Source organism: Neocloeon triangulifer, unplaced genomic scaffold (assembly GCF_031216515.1).
Source record: "Neocloeon triangulifer isolate White Clay Creek 2 clone unplaced genomic scaffold, ASM3121651v1 ptg000012l, whole genome shotgun sequence".
In the NCBI taxonomy this organism is placed as follows: domain Eukaryota; kingdom Metazoa; phylum Arthropoda; class Insecta; order Ephemeroptera; family Baetidae; genus Neocloeon; species Neocloeon triangulifer.
Window position 1 is genome coordinate 6,843,658 of NW_026775554.1, and position 20,300 is coordinate 6,863,957.

General features: G+C 36.6%; 3 protein-coding genes across 4 annotated transcripts in view; 2 read left to right on the forward strand and 1 right to left on the reverse strand.

Annotated features, from left to right (window-relative positions):
- Positions 1 to 4,814: 4,814 nt before the first annotated feature.
- Positions 4,815 to 7,036, forward strand: LOC132198300 (cuticle protein 19-like). The gene is made up of 3 exons (XM_059622254.1): positions 4,815 to 4,973; positions 5,748 to 6,059; positions 6,404 to 7,036. The coding sequence occupies exons 1-3, from the start codon at positions 4,959 to 4,961 to the stop codon at positions 6,713 to 6,715; spliced, it is 639 nt and encodes a 212-aa protein (XP_059478237.1). The 5' UTR covers positions 4,815 to 4,958; the 3' UTR covers positions 6,716 to 7,036.
- Positions 7,037 to 10,824: 3,788 nt separating this feature from the next.
- On the forward strand, positions 10,825 to 16,369 carry LOC132198299 (cuticle protein-like). Its single transcript, XM_059622253.1, has 3 exons — positions 10,825 to 10,973; positions 11,329 to 11,430; positions 14,993 to 16,369. Exons 1-3 carry the CDS (start codon positions 10,944 to 10,946, stop codon positions 15,665 to 15,667), a joined length of 807 nt encoding a protein of 268 aa, XP_059478236.1. The 5' UTR covers positions 10,825 to 10,943; the 3' UTR covers positions 15,668 to 16,369.
- A 748-nt stretch (positions 16,370 to 17,117) lies between these two features.
- The window catches only part of LOC132198298 (mucin-12), a 60,974-nt gene continuing 57,791 nt past the window's right edge, over positions 17,118 to 20,300 (reverse strand). For both annotated transcript variants that reach the window (XM_059622251.1, XM_059622250.1), the window contains 5 exons: positions 19,666 to 19,948; positions 19,234 to 19,443; positions 18,894 to 19,114; positions 18,643 to 18,836; positions 17,118 to 18,273 (listed from right to left, as the gene is read on the reverse strand). In XM_059622251.1, coding sequence (XP_059478234.1) covers positions 17,136 to 18,273; positions 18,643 to 18,836; positions 18,894 to 19,114; positions 19,234 to 19,443; positions 19,666 to 19,948 — 2,046 coding nt within the window. In that variant the 3' untranslated portion in view covers positions 17,118 to 17,135. The remainder of the gene's footprint in view (positions 18,274 to 18,642; positions 18,837 to 18,893; positions 19,115 to 19,233; positions 19,444 to 19,665; positions 19,949 to 20,300) is intronic.

Below are 20,300 nucleotides of genomic sequence, written 5' to 3' on the forward strand. Positions count from 1 at the left end.
GTATTTTAAATATATATAAATATAAATATGAAATATAATATTATATATTTTTTCAATTGTAAGTATGTCAATTTTTATGCTTTTGTCCCAGTTTTGTTTCTAAAAATTTATAAGTGTTGCTTTTTAGTCTTTTTACTCAATGAAATTTTCATTAGAGTCTTTCTTTTTGATTGGCTTGAAAATTTGCAAAAGAAATCGTTGAATGGCTTCCAGCCCGCACAAATGTCAAATGTTATGAAAGGTTTCTCTGATTTTTATTTTCGCAGAGATTTCTAATTGAAATGGTCAATTTCAGACTTTCAGAGCGGTGATGTGTTTTGGCCTCAGGGCTCAAGTAAGATCGCCGGCTATTTACTCGACGCGTGTAATAAACGAGCAATTGCGAAGCACGCGGACTCTGCGATTTGTAGAGCACTCTGGTTTCAAAATTTCGTCATAAATAAATTGAATCACGAGTGCGCACTCTTTGAGCATTTTATTGTGTGGTCTCTCTCTAGGCCTCTACCATTGTAAATTTCCTTAAGCACCGAGCAGATTATATGTTTGTGCACATAAACACCGACATTGTCTCACTTTTTATAATATAAAGCAATTCTTTCCGTAACAATCGTTCCGACCTTGCGACTTTGCTCTTTTCTTGAATTCCTTACCCCCGTAGAGCCGCTCAAAAATCTTTCTTATAGTTTGGACAAATTTATGAGGTTCTGGCCATGTTTCAAATTGAACTTAACAAACAAGGCATTAAAATAATTATGTCTGAGGGCCTAATTAGGAGAAATAGTGAGCTGTTTCTTTTGTCACACAAAAGCATCTCTGGTTCAAGGTTGTTCGGTTGCAATTTAATTGCGAGTGCAGCGAGCGGAATCCTTTCGAAAATTATTCAAATTAGTTAAGTTTTATTGTGCATAATTTTGCAATTAGCTGCCCTAGGCATATTATGCTGCGACTGGCTCTTAGTTAGTTTTGCAAATGACACTGACCCCGAACTCTTGGTTGGGCATTTATAACTCGGCGGCGTTAGTTGTGCCATAAAACTGACACAGCGCCCGACAAAAACGCGTAGGCAATTACTTTCGGAAGCAGACAGGTGTTTTAGATCCTTTAAATTATCCTTGATATTGTGACGAGAAAGTGGTAAATCTGGGAAAGAATTTAAATTAAATAAATTTTGAATAAATTACTATAACTACTATAAGTAATAAAAAAATAATAAAAACTTTGTTTAATTTAAGTTTTTAGATTAATTTTTTTTTCATCCTCTGATACTGCTGTATTATTGGTTTTGTTAAATAGAATCTCGTCTCACACAATCATAAATAAATGGTTTTTTGTTAGATTTATTATATTTTTCCTGGAAAATCATTGCACTAATTTTGTGGTCTTTATTCAAGCAGCACATTACTATAATGTGGCCCTAGATTTTTTTAAGTTGTTATTTAAACTTAAATGACTTTTCCAAGTAAGCTTCGAGGAGGTGATTTTAAACGAGGCTCTCATTCTCATTACATTATTTTATTGCTCAGCAATACCACCAATACTTGCAAAAGCATAATTACATAAAATCCTCGTGCCAATTTAAGGGATTTGAATTCAAGCAAATTTCGCTGTCACGGCTTATCACGTGCAAATTTCTTCGAGACTTAATTGAAAATGAAAACAGGGTCATGCACGAATTCATTTCAATTCACATTCACGATCGATTTTTGCGCAAGGAGATACACATGAGTAAGGCGACGAGTCACCGCGCGATGCTTTCTTTCCCATGCCGCGGCGGGTAATTGAGAATCTCCCGCGAGTGCAAACATCTTCATCTCATTACACAGCAATTCATTCAGCCGTTATTGCCCCCCGTCACATGCACCCACACTATGAAGAGCATGCGAGCGTCGTAAAAATAATGCAATAGAGTAGACAGAAAGATATCCCTATGGCTGCAACTTACACTAGCTCCCGACAGTGCGACCGCGTGCTGCATTCATTTCCGCCTGGTGGAATCAAATTAGGCTTTGATCATGACACCTCTATGTGATATAATTCTGACGTGGTTGAATTTGAGATTGTGTAATAAGTATGAAAGAAACTTGGTTATATACAGGTAAAAAAAAAAAATGGAAACTTTTTTAATAAGATAAAAGTAATTTTTTATCGGTTAAAATAGAACCAAACACAAGAAAAATTGAAATTGTGACTAAATATTTAATTTCTGATCTACTCTGTTTCGCTCATTTTATGCATCTTTGTAGTTGCGATTATTAAATATAATTGTTTTTATTTATTCAAATTGTTACAAAAGGTTTGAAATTTAGATTGAAGAAAAATAGTTAAAATAATCATTATTAATTCTATAAATATTAAATATAAATAATCAATTTTAGTAATCATTGCGAAAATGTTCTATTTTTTACAGTTCTCACATACTTTGTTTGGTTAATATCAGGAAGAAAATTTATAAACCTGCTGCATTATTTCGCAACCCAACGGAGACAGTTTGAAATTATGTGTATGTGCTCCGTAGGGAAAACGAGCTCAATTATTTAATCATGAGCTTTGTGACGACGGATCTATCTGCTCTCTCGCTCTGAGTAAAAGTGCGCAGAATTATCCCATGGAAACGCTCGACCATTCATCACGCCGGTATAAGTAGAGCATTTTGCATTGTGTTTGTTGAGAGTCATGTTTGACGCCGAGTAATTGGGCACACTTTGTCAAAAATTTCCATACCTTATTTGTCAGATATGATCAGGTTAATAAATTTTGATCATTTCATCAAGAGTTCCATAGTATTTAAATAAAGTATTAATTTTTAATTTCGACCATATTTAATTTTTGGTGTAGTTTCCAAATTTTATTAAGAAATAAAAGCAAATTTTTCATTTGATTAATAATTGACAAAATTTCAAAAACAAATAAATATTGTTCTATAAAATTTACGAGTTTGAAAATTAAATTAGTTGTTGTGTAAATAATCCAAAATTAATTATGAAAATCATTGTTTTTGTTCAATTGGAATTATACATTAAAAAATTTGATCTTATATCGAAAAAGTCACGCCCCATACGGAGATAAATCCGATTGCCATTATCTGGGGCTAGTGAAGCAACAAATTGGCTGGTGAGAAAGCGACTCCTCTGGGAACAAGGAAGGGTCCGCGCTGTGTCTCTCTTCTTTCAGATTCACTTTTAATGAATTTTGCAACTCATAGCGCATTGTTGTCAATTAATCATCAAAGTGCGATCACCGCGTCGCACGCGTACGTGTGTGAAACGAGAGCTGCGTCTGGCACATTGTTTGGCAATCTTGCGCCTCTCTAGCTAATTTTATTGCATCTCGTCCGCGCGAATTAGTTGCGTAACCCTTGCGGAGGCTGCAACCGAACTGAACTGGTTCCTCATATAGCGGTAGCGTGGATTATTAATGCTCGCGGGAGGATTTTTGCATTTAATTATTTTTGGATAACAAGATGTGCGTGAGGATAATTTAGCGTGAATTTGCAATTTTAAAAATAACAACCTCTTCTTTTTGGCGAAATAAATTTATCATTAGTAAATCACGATGCGTATAGGTGAGGAAAATGTAGTGTGCTCATTTCTTAATAATTTCTTCATCAGCTAGACCAGCGAAAAAATTCAGGAAAATGAGATTTGGTCTTTAATAATTTTAATAAACTTTTATAATAAAGGATGGCTCTTTAAAAATACTATTTTTATGTATGAAGGCATTTAGACTTCATAAAAATCTGCAGATCAATCTTTTTTAAAAGAAAATTTAAAAAATATATCACATTTACTTATCCGTGACCGTATTTTAAAATAGCTTCAAGAGTTTAAAAAATTATTCATTTATCTTTAATCTAGATTAAGGTGGCTTTTAAATGTGTTAATATTTCACTGCAAAAATACAACATCATACTTTTTTTCAAACACAGTACATATATTACTACAATTATCAAGATTTTGTGTTAAAATTCTAGTAATCATATTATCATATCTTAATTTCAAGTTATTGCAACAAGTTGTTTCATAGTCTTATTCCCAATCACTAGTAAAAGAACGGGAGCATGGTCAAATCTGAATCACTAGATACGTCACGTCACTTCTTTATTTTTCCTTATAACAAAAATTCAACGAATTTTTTGCTTGTGATAATCGACTGAAGCGCTAATGTGTGAAAACTTAAGAGAGACTAGAGTGAGCAATTAAGGCGCTTTGTTTTTAAACCAGGAGATGCAATTTTAGGCGCTATTTTTTTGCTGAAGGTCAAGGATTGTGCCCCATTCCTTTGCGACATTTTTTTGCATTTCACATGATAATTGCCTTTAAACTGCTGTAGCATTGACTTTTTGCACCTGGTGAGAAACTTCATCCTCCTGGCGACAAATGAGAAAAGTGGAGTAATTCGCGGAGGCTTTGTAATTAAATGCTTTAAAACTCTTCCATTTTTTTGCACTTATTAATTGTTTTTGTTAAAAAATTTATATTGAAGAAAGAAACCTACAAACCCTGTTTCCTGTTAAGGCTTTACCAAGAAATGTAAAATTAATATTTTAATTAAGGATGAATTGAGGAGAATCAGAAATTTTAATTTAACCTCAGAAATAGGCAACTTTGGCGAGTTGAAGTCGATTTGGACTTTCATCGTTTTTTTCGCAATCGCACTTCCTATCCTGCTGCATGTGTGTGGGTCTCATTACTGTTTTTTTTTCTTTCTTGCAGTAGCGGCGAGAAGTGAAAAGTGGTCTTTGAGAGTCGGTTGCTTTTTTATCAGGAGGGCACAGTGTGCATTGAATGGGACCCTGCTCCCATGCTGCCGCCGAAGACCGCGCCCGCTCGCTCCCTTCTACCACCGCTCAGGTAAGACTACCTTGTTCCTCCAAGTGTCCGGTGCTGAGTATAAAAGCGTTGCACTCTGACGGGAACAGCATCACTTGATCACATCAAGCAATCAAACACACACATACAATGGCTTTCGTTAAGGTAAGCTCCCTGAAAATTTTCCATTTTTACACTCGCGTTTTCAGATGGATGAAAAAACAATATCTTTCCTTATTTCATATTTAAACATTTCTTTTGCTTTTTAAATTTTCTCTTGTATCATTATTATTTATTTTATTTTTTATTATTTAGATATAATTTTAGAGAAGTAATGCATCCATAAATATTTACGAATCTATTTCTCACACAATTATATAATTCTAAAATCTTAAAAAAGATTATAATTTTCGTTAGTAAAATTTATTTTCAACCAAATATTGAAACTTTTCCGTTAATCTTGTATTATATTATTTATATTCAATCTAAACGCTATCAGTTGATCCCACTCAATTATTAATTTTTGAAAAATTTCATCAAATAATTGAAAACGCTGAACATAGAATATGATATTGTAAAAATACGCCCAGCATTTAAAATTCAGTAATACAAGTACTGCTTCCTGCATTGCGTTACATTTGTTTTCCATCTTTGGTGGGCAGTTGTTATTTTAGCCTGATCGGTTTAGACACAATTATATCATCGTTTCAGGAAAAGCCCGAATCGATCCACTTAAAGCTCGATCCGCTTTCAAAGTCGTGCTCATGCATGTGGGTTATGTAAATCGCTCGTACTTTTTTATTGCACTCGTCTGCATCGCATTAAAGCGCTCGTGACCAAAACTTTCACTTTCGGCCGCCGCGCCTCTTATGCAACCGGCACGACGCACCTGTCGTGCTCTTGCCTACCCGCTCTGATCTCATCCTTCCTTTGTCTCAGGTCCTGGCCGTCGTGGCCCTCGCTGCCGCCGCCAACGCCGGAGTCGCCCCCGTCGGCTACGCTGGCTACGCCGCCGCACCCGCCTATGGGTACGGCCGCGCTTATGCCGCCCCCGCCTACGCTGCCGCCCCCGCCTACGCTCGCGCCTATGCCGCCCCCGTGGCCACCGCTACCTATGCCGCCCCCGCCTACGCTCGCGCCTATGCCGCCCCCGCTGTCGCTGCCTATGCCGCCCCCGTGGCCACCGCCCACTATGCTGCCCCTGCTCACTACGCCGCCCCCGCCGTTGTCAAGCAGCCCGTTGACTACTACGTAAGTTTAATTAATTTTAATTTTTAATATCAGAAATTTTTTAAATGAAAAAAATTGATTTACATATTCTATTCTATTTTTCATAGAAATTTATATCAATAAAAAAAAATGCGTCGAATTTAACTTAAGCACAATCAATTATTTACAATTCATTCGAGCTGCTTTGAACAAGCTTAAATTATTTTTTGCGGTATTCAATAAATCGAAAAAATTCAATTTTCATCCCACATTTTTACATTTCCAATCACTATTTTTAAATTTAACTGATTAATTATGCTCTTAATTTAGAAAATAAATTCAATTTTGTTTTCATAATTTTTTAATTTGTTTCGTTAAATCAACAGAGCCACCCTCAGTACCAGTTCGAGTACGCCGTCCACGATGCCCACACCGGTGACGTGAAGAGCCAGAGCGAGCACCGCGACGGAGATGTTGTCAAGGGCCAGTACTCCCTTGTCGAGCCCGACGGCACCACCCGCACCGTCGACTACACCGCTGATGCCCACAACGGATTCAACGCCGTCGTCACCAAGTCCGGACACGCTTCCCACCCTGCCCCCGTTGTCCACAAGGCCGTTGCCCCCGTGGTCGCCCACGCCGCCCCCGTCGTGGCCCATGCCGCTCCCGCCTACGGCTATGCTGCTTACCACCACTAAGGAGTTTTACCCCTAAACTTTTCCTTTCAAAAAAGACTTTCCCCCCAAAACCAAATCTCGCCTCATAAGTCCCTCGCCTCATTGTGTATTATATAATTGCGCGTCCGCCGCTTGACTCTTCGATTGATCGTTCCATGATTCCTCTGATTTGCTATGCGAGCATCAACGTTTGATTATTTCTTTCCTCGCTTATCCACATCACGCACTGTTGAATGCCATTTTCATCTCGCGCACCACTGCGCGGTTTTTGTAATAAGACATGTATGACAATGAAGTCAAAAAATAAAAAATAAAAACAAACAAAAATCTCTTTTTCCTTTATCCTCTGAATTTATATTACAAAATCAGTAAAGTAGAAATATGAAATATTTAAAAAATAAGTGAAATAGAAACTTAGAAACACAGAAAGACCAGGTGTTGATAGAAATTGAATGCCATATTTTAAATATCAATTTTTAAAAGGTGCGAATAATATAGTTGTGCCTAAAATTTTGCTTACTTTCTATTGCATATATCCCTAGAATGATAAAATAAGCAACAACCGATCCGGTATAATATAGCTCTGCTGGACTTCAACCGTAAAAAAATAAGATAAATTTAGAGCAGCTAGAGCTTAAAAGGTACTCTCTGCACTCGTCTTTATTAAAAAACCTCTTTTTTATTAAAAATACAGCACAATAGAACTGGCAAAATCTCTTCAGGATCAAGAAATATTTTTCAAAATTAACGACTGTAAATTTAGAGCAACTAGAGCTTACAAGGTAATAAGATAATGACTGAAAATTGATGCAATTTCACCAAACTGACAACCATTAATAACCTGTTTTACCATCGATGTATGCAGCACGCTAATCCGCCGTGTCTAGAGTGTTGCAGAAACTCACGAATCAAATAGGAAATCTTTTCGTTTCAGTAATAATTAACATTCTGTTTCTCGACTATTAGAACCTTTTTGTATTTTCAAATATACAAACAAAGCAATTGATCCAAAATATTTAAAATCAAAAATATAATAATATCATAAGTTCTGTTCGTTTGTCTTTTTAATTTTACCATACAGTGCAATTTAATTTTATTCAAATTGATTCCAATTAATTTCTTTCCCGTTATAGTTGGTATATATATATAATAGTTCTGTTTCATAATTGATGCATGATCTGTTTTAAAAATCAAATATGCGATTATCTACCAAAGCAGAAGATATTTTTTTTCCAAACATTATTCTTTACTTTTGATTGATTGTGAAAGCGAAAGGAATTCCACGTAAACACACAATTAGTCATGCTATGGGCAGCGGATTGCAAATAAAATTACCTGTTGATAGCTTGTTATAAGAGCGATCCAAGCGCGGCACATGTAAGTACATATTCCAGATATCTGCGGTATACAAAAGGATTAAAAACTGGCATTGAATTAACAGTTATTAATAAAATGATTAAATTCCCTTATTTTAACCATAATAAAGCCGAAAATAGCAAGAAATATGAGCAATTAAGGTCAAAGATTATATTTTAAATTTTAAATACTAAAAAGAGTATGAATTATAACATTTTCAAAGTTAAGCTAAAAGAATATTTGTTGAGGCTCAATTTAATTAATTAATTGTTTACAATTTATTGTAAAATTACCAAATATTCTTGTACTACACAGTAGTTTACAACATTTTACTGCATTATTCATAGTTCAAAAACCAAATTTAAAGGACGTTTGAATTGGACTAAACATTATTTTGAAAAAGCGTTCCGCATAAAGCACTTTAATTAAGTGACTTAAAAATTATCAAATTGCCCTAAAGCATAAAGACTAGTAAGTTGGTATTATACCCCGATTTATTAACCGAGATGCGGTGAGCAGAGAAATTGCCTCTTCGGTGGCTAACATCGTGTGAAATGAAGTAATAAAGTTTGTATATCTCGTTGACGAGCACAAGTTAAGCCCTTGGCAGTGAACAGCAGTAGGACGTTCTACCCAAGCTGCTGGTAGGCCTCTCATCCGTTAGCACACGATCGAGAGATGCACTGTTTTTTTTTTTACCTTTTTCCTTCCTCGCAGTGGGCTGGGTTGAATAAAATGATTGTGCGCTTATGGTTGTTCAGAGCGCGGTGAAACTCATCAGCAGACGCCGCCGAAAGTGACACGCGCTAAAGAGATCGAAATCACTCTCTCTCTCAAATTGCCAGCCAATAAATTAGAATACATACGTGAGCGAATGCATGCGGATTGCATTTCTTGTTACTTATTCGCGAAATGGCACAGATTTAATAAAATAGTATGTATTTGAATCTACTAAAGTTTGGGAAATATATTTTAATGTATAATTTAGCAGTAAACCTTTAAAAAAAACATGATTCGCTCACTACTGATTGGTTTGAACGGCAATTGATTTTTTTTGTAAGTAAATTGCTAAAGGAAAAAAGTAATCATTACAAAATAAGACTACTGTAATTAATTCTGTTGTCTTTTAATTTAATGAATAAAAAAGAAGCAGAAATACTACAAATACCTTTAACCATTTCTTATGTTTCTTGAAAGGGGATATTTTATTCTGCTACAAAATTTTCCATTTTAAAAGATCACTTCTCAACTCATCAAAAATAAAAATAAAATATAATGTAATAATATAAATAAAAATCTCTTTAAAATGTAAATTATTTTGTATGCAAATTTCATAACATTCAATTTATTTTTACACTCACACCCTTACAAACTGTAAAAAAAAATTTTTTATTTGAAAAACATCCATCAATATATTTTGACATGGTTTAATATGATAATTAGAGGTGTATTTTTAAACCAATAAAGCCAGAAGTTTAGTAAAATAATAATAATAGATAATCTTATAGTACTATATTATACTGTGTTGAAATACAAATCAAATTATTTTAGAACAATGCAAGATCAAGTGACCTAACCGCGAACAGACTCGTGAGAGTTATAAGTAAAGCTAACATAACACCTCATTATATTTCTACTGTGTGTAAATTGCCGCAAATTGTCATGTATACTTCCACCTTCACTACCTGAAAGAAAGATCTATAAACCATAAATCGTAGAACACTGGAAGGCGCTGCATATTATTGTGATTAGTTTAGGCGCACGTAAGCTGGCACAAGACACACGTTTGTGGGGTTTTTTGAAAGCGGATTTGTGCAATAATTCAATTTGTTGGAATACAAGCGATTTACTTTCAAGCTAATTTTCCTTTTGGCCTAGAGTTTTACTCCACAGGTACTTGCCCGTGTACACACATACTGATATTGCAAATTGATAAAAGTCGAGCCGCGCAAACTATTCGTTCTCACATTGTTTGAACTTGTGCCAAAAATCGCTTTCTTATTCTCTTTTTTATTTTCTATAAATTGGGTTCCGCGCACTTCACAAACTTTTAAAATTGAGTAAAATTTATTTCACATTGAAAAAAATGATTTTTTTACACAATAATCTCACTTTTGAATGGAAGAAGGAAGAATGACTTATATTGCGCTGATTAATTTATTACCAATTGCAAACCATAAAGAGAAAAATAAATTACCATGGTATAATAAAAATAAAATCTTTTAATTACTATATCAGCCAATTCTGAAGGAAATACAATGAATCGTAGTTGCAGTTCTTATCCTTGACCAGAGCTTGGAATTTGTCTCTGTCAAAAATAAGGTTCTTGAATTCGCCATCTAAAATTACTTAAGGTATTAAAAACTATTTCAGCAATCAATTAAAAAATTGTATCCTTGAGATCACCTGAGATTTTATAATTTACAGCCTACCTTTGCTTTGAAAGTTACAAATTTTTTTTTTTTTTTTTTTTGCAATAATATTGCGATAATTAAGGAAACATGAATAGTGAAATTTTTAGCGTATCCTTAGCTTGCAAACAAGACAAAGTGGAAAGTGGCAAAGAAAAGCGTCCTCCGCCCACGGTGACAATTTATTCGGATCAGGTTGTCAATCACACGTACACCTTGTCTAACACTCTTGGCCGGCGAGCCATTGAACTTGGTCGCTAAATTGGCGATTTATGGCTGTTGGCCTAGGACTCTATGGCCGCTACGTGACCGGCAGGCCAAGATTGTCCAATATCATGCCGGACTTCAGCTTGGAGGATCGCAGCTCGCACTTGAAATCATCCTGCCCGGCTTGGACGCAGGAGGGGATCCGAGTATAAAACGTCTAGAATGGAAAGCTCCAGGCGTCATTTGTGATTACTATCATCGCCGTGCTGGGCAAAATGCTGAATTCTAGGATATCGCTCATCCAGGCAAGTGCTTATTATTTTTTGCTGAAAAAGGCCAAATTTTATATTTAAAATAATTTAATTTATAAACAGTTAAAAATTTGTTTACTAAAAAAAACTTTAAATGTTTTTGCATTGAATGAGTTTTTCAACGATCCTAATTTATCGTTGCTTTTCAATATCATGTATTAAAAACTTATTAATATCAGAGTGTATTTTGATATTGAAATTAAATAAAAATTCTGCATTTATTGCACGTTTTGTAATTTAAGTTTTATTTTAATTTAATAATCTTTTACATATTTTTGTAAATTTACTTAAAATTTATTCCTATTTATCTAATTATGCAATTTTAAATTTATGATTTTTTCATTTGCAGTTGGTACTGGTGTTGCTGACAGCGACAAATTACCTCGGGTCAGCCTCACCCAGTTTGGCTCCATCACCTGTTTACACAGCTTTGCCACCAAAGGATTACTATGTAAGTAAAAATTATTAAAAAATTCTTTTATGCTCCAATTAACTTTTGAGGAACAGTTCAAATAAAAATTATTCATATTAAAAATTAATTATTGAAATTTGCTCTCCCCAGCCGAGTCATTTAAATGCTGTGCTCCGCAAGAGAATAATTAGTCTAAATTAAATTAGTGCATAGAGCGTTTCAATAATTGCACCGAATCACGCATGAGGCAGGAAGTGCCGCGAATTTTTCTACGTTTGTGCATAAAATAAATAATCTGGGTTTGCTGAATTTCCAGAGTGCGAAAATTTATTTTCTCCGTGATTTGCACATTTTCTTGATAAACCAAGCAGCCGGCTATTAATTGTTTATTGAGCGAAATTTCTCTCAGATCCATTTATATTTGCTGTCGGTTTAATTTACCCGTGGCAACTCTCTTCCGCTTTGTGCTGGAAGGAAGTAGGGAAACGCATTTATTACAGTTGGACACATCTGGATGCAGCATCCCGCCGCAACTGCACATCTAATAGATTTATGTAGTTGTACTTTCGCTTTTTCATCGGCTCAATTTTACTTGAGCAAATAGTGCATTAATGATAGAGATCTGCTGCACACATAAAGCGACCGGCTCAGATCGGAATGAAAATTGTTTCAAATTACGTACGGTGAAAGAGTCGTGGAAAATGTATAATAATCACACGTCGCCAAGATTTATTTCTGCTGAATTGTCTTATATTTTCTCATAAAAAGTTGCTTCACTTCATTGGCGTCTCGGTTGTGACACGAATAAGTTGAAATAATCTAAAATCATTCTCACTTTCATTCAACGTAAGCAAATTTTAAATCTTCTTTCCTGGAAGAGACTGCGTTAAGCGTCATGATTGTGCAAAAGCTACACAGAGTGAAAATGATTTTCACGTCACATAGAAATCTTTGAAAATGCGGGTATCATCATAAACCGGCCGAATATATATTTTATTTTCTGGAGGTGGTGGAGAGCGAGAGATTGGCAGATAATGTCGCGTTCGAGAAATTGTAAAAATTAATTTACGGCCTCGTGTGTTTCCGATCTGGAAGTTGGTTTTAAAACACGCGAGATCTCTTGAGAAGTTCCCTCCGGCGGGATTGCTCATGAACTAGGTCATTATCGTAATTTAACCGCAAATATTCCCATACAGCTCAAGTATATAATAGCCCATGGCAGCTATTCAATTAGTGGAAAATTTGTTGACTTTTCTTTTTATAAATTCGTCTCTTCTGATTGTGAGATGTTTTTAATTAAATGCTAAATGAAATAAGTTTTAATTTGATAAATTTCAGATTATTCTGCCTAGAGTTCATAAATTTATTTTAGCCAAATAATTGTCTATGCAACTTTTTCTTAGTCTTTTGATTAAAAATCATGGAAGGACCCTTTTAAAGATTTTTTTCTAATTTATTAATTAGTTTAATAATTTAAAAGGATTTCACTTTTTCCTCTTCAACCAAATCAATGTTTTAATCGCTGTCCATAATATTTCAATAAACGCCAACTTCATGCATGATCCCTCCCACAATTAGATGAGTTATCAGGGCCCTTAATGTGGGAGAATGTTGATAAAAATTTTGCATGCTCGTGCGGCTCCGGTGTGCGAAAGTTTTACCATGTAAGTGAGAGAGGAATAAAATTCTCAATGAACGGCACCACTTATGCACTTAAAGCCAAAGAAGAAGCTCAAAGTGAAAGCACTAAAATTAGCGTAGTTTATTTTTATTGTTGGATGTCACTTCAATTACTCTTAATTAGGCTTTAAAATTTTAATATAAATTAATGTCCCAAATTCCATCTTGAGAGATCAAAGAGAACGAAACATAGTCATGCTCAATTTAACTGCGATCATAATTTTATAGGTCAGCTAGAAAATTTACTTTGGATGATCGAGGAGAAAACTTCCATTTGTTATTCCAAATTTTTCACAATGTTAATAGAAAGTGATTAAGATATTAAAATAACCAGTCAAGCGATCCAAGAGAAGTTGCAAAAATAAATCAAATTACTTCATAAAATGAGAATATCAATTAGAAGAGACTGCATGATAAAGTTTCACAAACAAAAAGTATCCATATCAAAGAGTGAGAGCTTTCTTTTTACATTTAATATCTAATTCTCTGCTCGTCAGTCGATGCGACATATTTTCTCAATAAAAAACCTTTATCGCTTCTGTCCATCATTAACGTTCTCCCGCCTGCATTTCAATATCGGACGTCACAAAAACGGATGATTTCTCTCTTGTCAAAATGTTTTCCACTCAATAAAGCACGTACGCACTACAAGTTGTTGGCGGCGGAGCATTATAATCAATTCGCAGCGTGCTCACTACAAAACAAACTTTCAAATGTGTGATTAAGACGGACAAGCTGCTTCGTTTTATTGCAATGCACGCACGTGCACAAATGAAAATAATGCCGCGCTCTCCATGCTGCACTGGCCACAGCACTTTTAATTCTTCTCACTTTTACTCAAACACGTCACGTGGCCGAGCGCCCACAGAATCAATTTTTTTGGCTGAAATTATTAGGAACTAGGAACGCACATGAAGTAAAGTCAGACCGCAAATTTTATTTGATCGGTCCATCAAAATATACTTTTTTATTGACACAATAAATTTAATTGTACATTAAGAGGATGTAAAGGTTTACTTTTCAGTTGTGGATGATACTATCGAATAAATTCACAGCTGATGATTGAAAAATTATTCATTAAATTCTTGTACACATTTTAAGCTAAAAAATATATTCCTTCTTATTGTTTGCAGTAAAAGTTAGAGAAAGCCTCGTTTGAAACAAAGCTATTGTTTCTGAATTGCAAATTAACTTATTATATACAAACCAAGCGTACTTAGATTTTTTTTTATTTACTTTCAAGCACGTTTTTGCAGAAGAAAAAAAGGAAATTATAATTTACTTTCTTGAAAACTCGATGTCCGTGAAACGGCTAGAGTTAATTATCACAATGTTTAGTGATGAGCGCATTTTCTTTTCATAAATTCTTTATTTGTTGAGAATGAAATTTTTTCTACTTCGGCAATTTGAATAATTATCTCTGCCTAGCAGGAAGTGATCCATCGCTCTATTTTTGACAAAAATAAATCTGCATCACGCACAAAACTCTTGTAAAAAAAATAAGTGCTTGCTTGACCAGCAAAATAGGTCCGCGAGAGGAGTGAGTCTTAAGGGACGGGCACAGCCTCCACGTGGCGGATTACTTTTTTCACACTCTCGTTCAGAAGAAATTGCCGTGTATCATATCAAGTTCTGAGAGACGAGCTTTCATCGCACACGCGAGTAGTAGCCCTCAGCAAATTGATTTAATTGGCAATTTGCATGTTTTTTCTTTGGTTCGCTAACGCGATCAGTGAAAGTCTATTCTCTTCTTGTAGACAACTTAATTTTCTATGAAAAATGTGGCTGATTGCTTTTTTCATGAATATTGCAATTTTCGGTTAAAATTGGTTTGATAATGATTTAGTAGAGTTCAGCGCTTAACTTAATTATCTCATGAAACCTCGCTTACTCACTCTAAAAAAAAATAATTAATTTTCAGGCGGTTCCTAAGTACAAATTCAGCTACGGCGTGACGGACCTTCACACCGGGGACATCAAGCACCAGACGGAGACGCGCGACGGCGACTTGGTGCAGGGCGAGTACAGTTTGGTCGAGCCGGACGGTTCCGTCCGTACAGTCCACTACACGGCCGATGACCTGAACGGTTTCAACGCCGTCGTCCACAAGACCGGCCCTGGCGTACACCCTGCTCCTGCTGTGCCTGCCAAGCCCGTCTTGGCGGCGCCGGCCCAGCCTGCCTACATCCCCTTCAACCACAAGCCGTTGGCCCCCGCGACCCCCGTGGCCTTTGACACCGGCAGCTTCTTTTCGCACCACCCGCCCCAAGCGCTGCCCACGGCCAGACCGCCCACCCCCATTTACCAGGCGGGAACGGCCCGTCCGGTGACCCCGGTGGAGACTTCAACCCCCTCCCTTCAGGAAACTCTGCTCGCCCTCTACCCTCAGCCCACCCCTCGGCCAGTCCAGCAGCCTCAACAGCCTCAACAGCCCAGTCGACCTGCGTACCGGCCCTACGGACTGCCGCCTCAGGTTTCGACGGGGCCCGTTCAGTTTCCACAAACGCCCGATGAGCAACAGCAGCAAACGCCGCAGTTGCCACCCCTCATCAGCAGACCGCAGCAGCAAAGTGCAGCTCCGTATTATTACAAGTAGAACACAAATTGCAGTTTTTTAAACAATATTCCTTTGGCGGTTCCTCTTTACGATTTTATATGTATCTCGCGTCCTTTTCCACAACTTAAGTTTTCTCCTTTTAGAGGAAAACAAATTCATAAATCAACCCCATAGCATCATTCATCCTTGTTTTAAAGTGTGGAACTGGTTGTTTGGAAATTCCCCGGGAACCGCCAATTTTTTACTTTCTTTACTTGTGTACATTTTGTCTTAAATTAGAATTACCTTCACCAAAGACTTGTAATGATAAAGTTGAAATTAATCTTGGTTGGTTGGCGAGAGTTACAAAAAAATGCAATCAAAACTTGACTAGGCCATATTTCCTCAACTACCTATAATTGTATTGCCTTGTAAAATGTACAATTTGTGTTCCTTGTAATAATCGCTTGGAAATTATCCCCTTCGGGGTGGTTTCAGTATTATTTCAGAAAAATTTCAACACAGTAGTAAATTTTGTGGTGCAAATGACTGTGATCATGGCACCGTTCTGTTAGTCTGATTGGCAGAGGGAATTCGAGCACGCAGCACGTGTGAATTGTGACCCACAAATATCAACTGCCTTGAACACGTTTAATTAAATTTTCACTTTTTATAACCTTAAAATTAATTAAGGCATAAGATTTTTTCATTAGTTTATATTTTGTCATGTATTGTTTTTATAAATAAAATGATTAAAAACTATCAGAGATTATCATTTAGAAAATCATAAACAACTTATGTTCATATGATACAAGTTATTAATTTATATTTATTCAAAGGAAAATTCCAGCAGTATAAAATGTTGATACCAATTGTTAAAACATCCAAATAATTCAATACAAACTATTTTGGCACCTGAGCAATTTTTTTTCTTTCTCTCTCAGTATCAAAAAGTGCTGTTTAAATACAAAATTTCTTCAAAAATTTAAAAAGGCCAAAATATTCAGACACTTTGTAAAAGAAGATTGAATTCAACAGAAAATATAACAAAATAATTTTAGTCTGGTTAGTCTTTAAAGTTACTAATCATTCATTAATTAAATGGCATAATCTAATAGATTTTAAGTTTTAATTGATGTCTTCTGCATTTTCTTTTTTCCAAATTACATAATTACTGTTTGCGCAAAATATTTACAGATCAAAAGTCATATTTTTTTTTTGGCTCACTCAAAAAGTACAGACATGGTCCTGTCTTCTGAGTCAGTGGCACTTTAAACTTCAAAATTGTAAAATTAATTAGATAATTAATCACATTTTAATTTAAAGACCTTCAGAAGAGAGATATGCCTTCAAATTGTAGCCGAGCTTGTGCAGAAAACGTCGCTTTGCGCAAAAAAAAATCATTTAACATGAAACAATTAATCAAGAAGATAGTTAATAAATTTGCAATAATAATCATTATTTATACAACAGAAAACTGGTGATGCAATCTTGAAGTTAAACCTAACGATTTTTACATAAAACCAATTTACACAACACCAAAATCGGTGTGAAGGGAGACATCACAATTGTTCTGCTTCTCATTGGCCGCCGCTGCCATGTTGACTTCGACCAGGGTGTCGATGCTGTTGATGCTGATGCCTTTGAGGATTTTCTGTGCGGTCAGCGACTTGAAATGCACGGTCAGGTCGCTCAGACTGGGAAAGGACGAGTGCAAAAGGTCTCCGTTGATTTTGTCAAGCTCGTTGTCCTCTCCGATTGATTTTCCATTGGTCAGGGAAGTTTTGCCCAAATTTTCCAACAGATTCAGACTGTCCGAAGGCTTCAACGGTTTGTCTAGACTGGTCTTCAGAGCCGAAGAGGAATTGTTGTTGCCCAACGAGCTGAGCTCGGTGTTGCTGTGGTACAGCAGATTCTTCAGGCTGCTCAGGGTCTCGGACCTTTTCCTTCCAACGTCCGAATTCACATTGTTCATCGAAGACTCGGGCAGCTGATTTTCAGCGTCACTGTTGGACACTTTAGGAATGGGCTGGTTGTTGTTTGCCACCTTCTGCTTGATTTCAACCTCGTCGGGGAGGTTCTCAACCGAAGGACACTTTTTGTTGAAAGAGGCCAAAGGCGAAACCTGCAGCTTTTTCTCCTTCGGAAGGTAGCAAGAGGATGGACGGGGCATGGGCTTCTTCACCGGGGCATCAACCACGCTCCCAGGGCTAGAGTGGGTTGGGGTGGCCACTGGGGTGCCATTCAAGGTCACCACTGACCTGTTTGGACTCTGCAAGACGCACACCCTGGCGCTGCCGTTCCCCGAAAAACTTGCTGTGGTTGTGGTCATGTCATTGGAGCCAAGCTTCAAAGGGCTGCGGCCATCCGAAGGGGCGTTTGTCCTCACCTGCAGGGTGATTATTGACCCTGGGATGGAGGTGGTGCCTGGTGGGAGAACAGGTTTTGGAGTTCCGGTGGGACTTGGGGACTTGATTGGCGACACCCTCGGAGTGTTCAGAAGGGTGGACGAGGTGGGGGAAATTTTGCTGCGGGGCGAATCGAAGCTGCTGATTATGGAAGGGGCGCCACCTGTGATGCTCGTCCCTGGGGAGGAGCCGGTGTGTTTGCTGCCGTTGGACGAGGACGTCGATCTCTGGCGCGAGGGCGCTCGAAGGGTTCCATTGCTGCAATAAGATCGATATTGAATAAAACTTATTTTTTACTCTTCATATGTATAATTTGCAAGAAAATTACAGGTTTCAATTAAAAGAATGTGCAAAGGTTCAAAAATTATGTTGCATAAATATAGGCTACCTATTTATTACTGTGCAAGGGGTAAAACAAAATGACTAAATGGACGAAAGAGACAATAAAAATAATTAAAAAATATAATAATCTTTTATATGATTATTTAGAATTACTCTTATTGAGACTCACAAGTTCCCAATTAAATTTGGAGTCATCAGAAGTCTGTAATACTGTTCCGAGCTTTTTGATTAATGATGCCACATGTTAGTGAAAATAATTTTATTTTTATTTTTTTTAAGCCTTACCATGACGGTGGATTGGAAGACTTTCTGTATGAGCGTGGTGTGTTGGAGTAGCTGCCAGAGTCTCCAGAGGGAAAGGTGAAATTGGTGTCTCCAGAAATATGGCGTCTCCGCCTCGGCAGGGTTGCTGCCCGCGAAGGTGGATCTTCAGACCAGGGAATGCTTGCTTGAGACCTTCCAAGGGATGTGTCTCTTGACTGCGAATTTCAATGGTCAAATAAAATTATTTCCTAAACAAATATTGCAAAACCTACCCTAGTTGCAGAAAGACTGTAGGAGGAGGTCCTCGTTTGGGTGCCAACAGAGTGCAGGTGGGTGACGCTGGGGTTGAACCACTCAGCAGGTGGGAATTGGGCTGAAAATGTGCTCAGGTTGCTCTCTCCCGATTCACTGCCATCTGCTCTGCTCAGGCGTTTATTGCTATTCCTGGTACCATTTCTCCTGAACAGCCTCGACAAGAAAGATGGACTTTTTTCTGCAAGATGAGTGATTGATTTAATGTTATTTTTTTTTTCAACTCTTTTTATTAATTTTAAAAATTATGAAAAAAATCTGTATAAAATAAAATTTACAAAACGTACGAAAATAAATTACCTTGTGGTTTAACTTCAACATCTCCCCAGTCCATTGTCCTTGAGCTGGTGGGCGATAGCCTCATAGAGCCACACCTGGGCAAGGAAGTGCTGTGGGACAGTCTCTTCTTGCTACCAAAAAGCCTCATCGAGTGTCTCCTCTCCAATATCCTTGAACCTGGCGATGGAGTCGGTTTTGCTCGTGGGTACAAAACTTTATCGTTGGGATTTCCTATGAATTTATGTATAATTTAGTAATTAAATCATTGTTATTTTTATTTATTATGCTTAAGTAAATAATAATAAAATGTTCCAATAAATATTCTTTTACGCATATATATTTTAAAATTGCAGTAAAACATAAATGTATGACAAGAACATAATATTGATTCGTAAAATTGTTTAATTGCTTTTTGTATAAATATTCTTTAATGAGTTCATTAATAATTATTACCTCCACAAATTACATCCGCAAGATTGGTTTGTACTGCTTGGTGTGTCCGGTCTCCATCGCGAATGGTTTCCATTTCGCCGTGAATGTAGGCAAGGGCCTCGTCCGTTGACATGAGAACCGTTTTGGGCGCGTGAAGATGATCCCCAACCGAATCTATGACACTCGATCTGTGGTGCGGGGAGACCGAGTGGCCTGCCCTGGAGCTAGGCCGACCCTGGGAGTTGCTGCGTCGCCGTCGACTCTCAGGAGTCACCACAAAATAGCCTCTTGAAGTGTGGTAAATCTGGAACAGTCAAAACTTGTCAAACAAAATGCTCTCAAATTACATCAGGAAGCGACAGCGCGCTTTTTACTTTCTCGCCTCTGCAACGAGCTGTTGCGGCACAAAGATATTTTTTATGATTTTATGTGCCATTTTTTGTTTATTAATAATTAAAATGTTCAGTTCTTTTATCTTATACAAATTTGTACCAATAATATGCCTATTTTTATGAAACACTGTATGCAATGAAAACAATTTAATACCAATTTTTTCGTTTTTAAAATAACAAATCAAATTTTTATTTTTAAATGTTTAATAGTTAAATAAAACTAACTTTTACTCAAAAAAAAAAAGAAAAAAGAATAATATTTAA

Bases quoted from the DNA above. Each gene is read 5' to 3' on its own strand.
- LOC132198300 (XM_059622254.1), top strand. The intron at 6,060-6,403 runs GTAAGTTTAATT...TTAAATCAACAG, and splicing joins AGCAGCCCGTTGACTACTAC to AGCCACCCTCAGTACCAGTT.
- LOC132198299 (XM_059622253.1), top strand. From the start codon at position 10,944: ATGCTGAATTCTAGGATATCGCTCATCCAG. The intron at 10,974-11,328 runs GCAAGTGCTTAT...TTTCATTTGCAG, and splicing joins CTAGGATATCGCTCATCCAG to TTGGTACTGGTGTTGCTGAC. The intron at 11,431-14,992 runs GTAAGTAAAAAT...ATTAATTTTCAG, and splicing joins TGCCACCAAAGGATTACTAT to GCGGTTCCTAAGTACAAATT.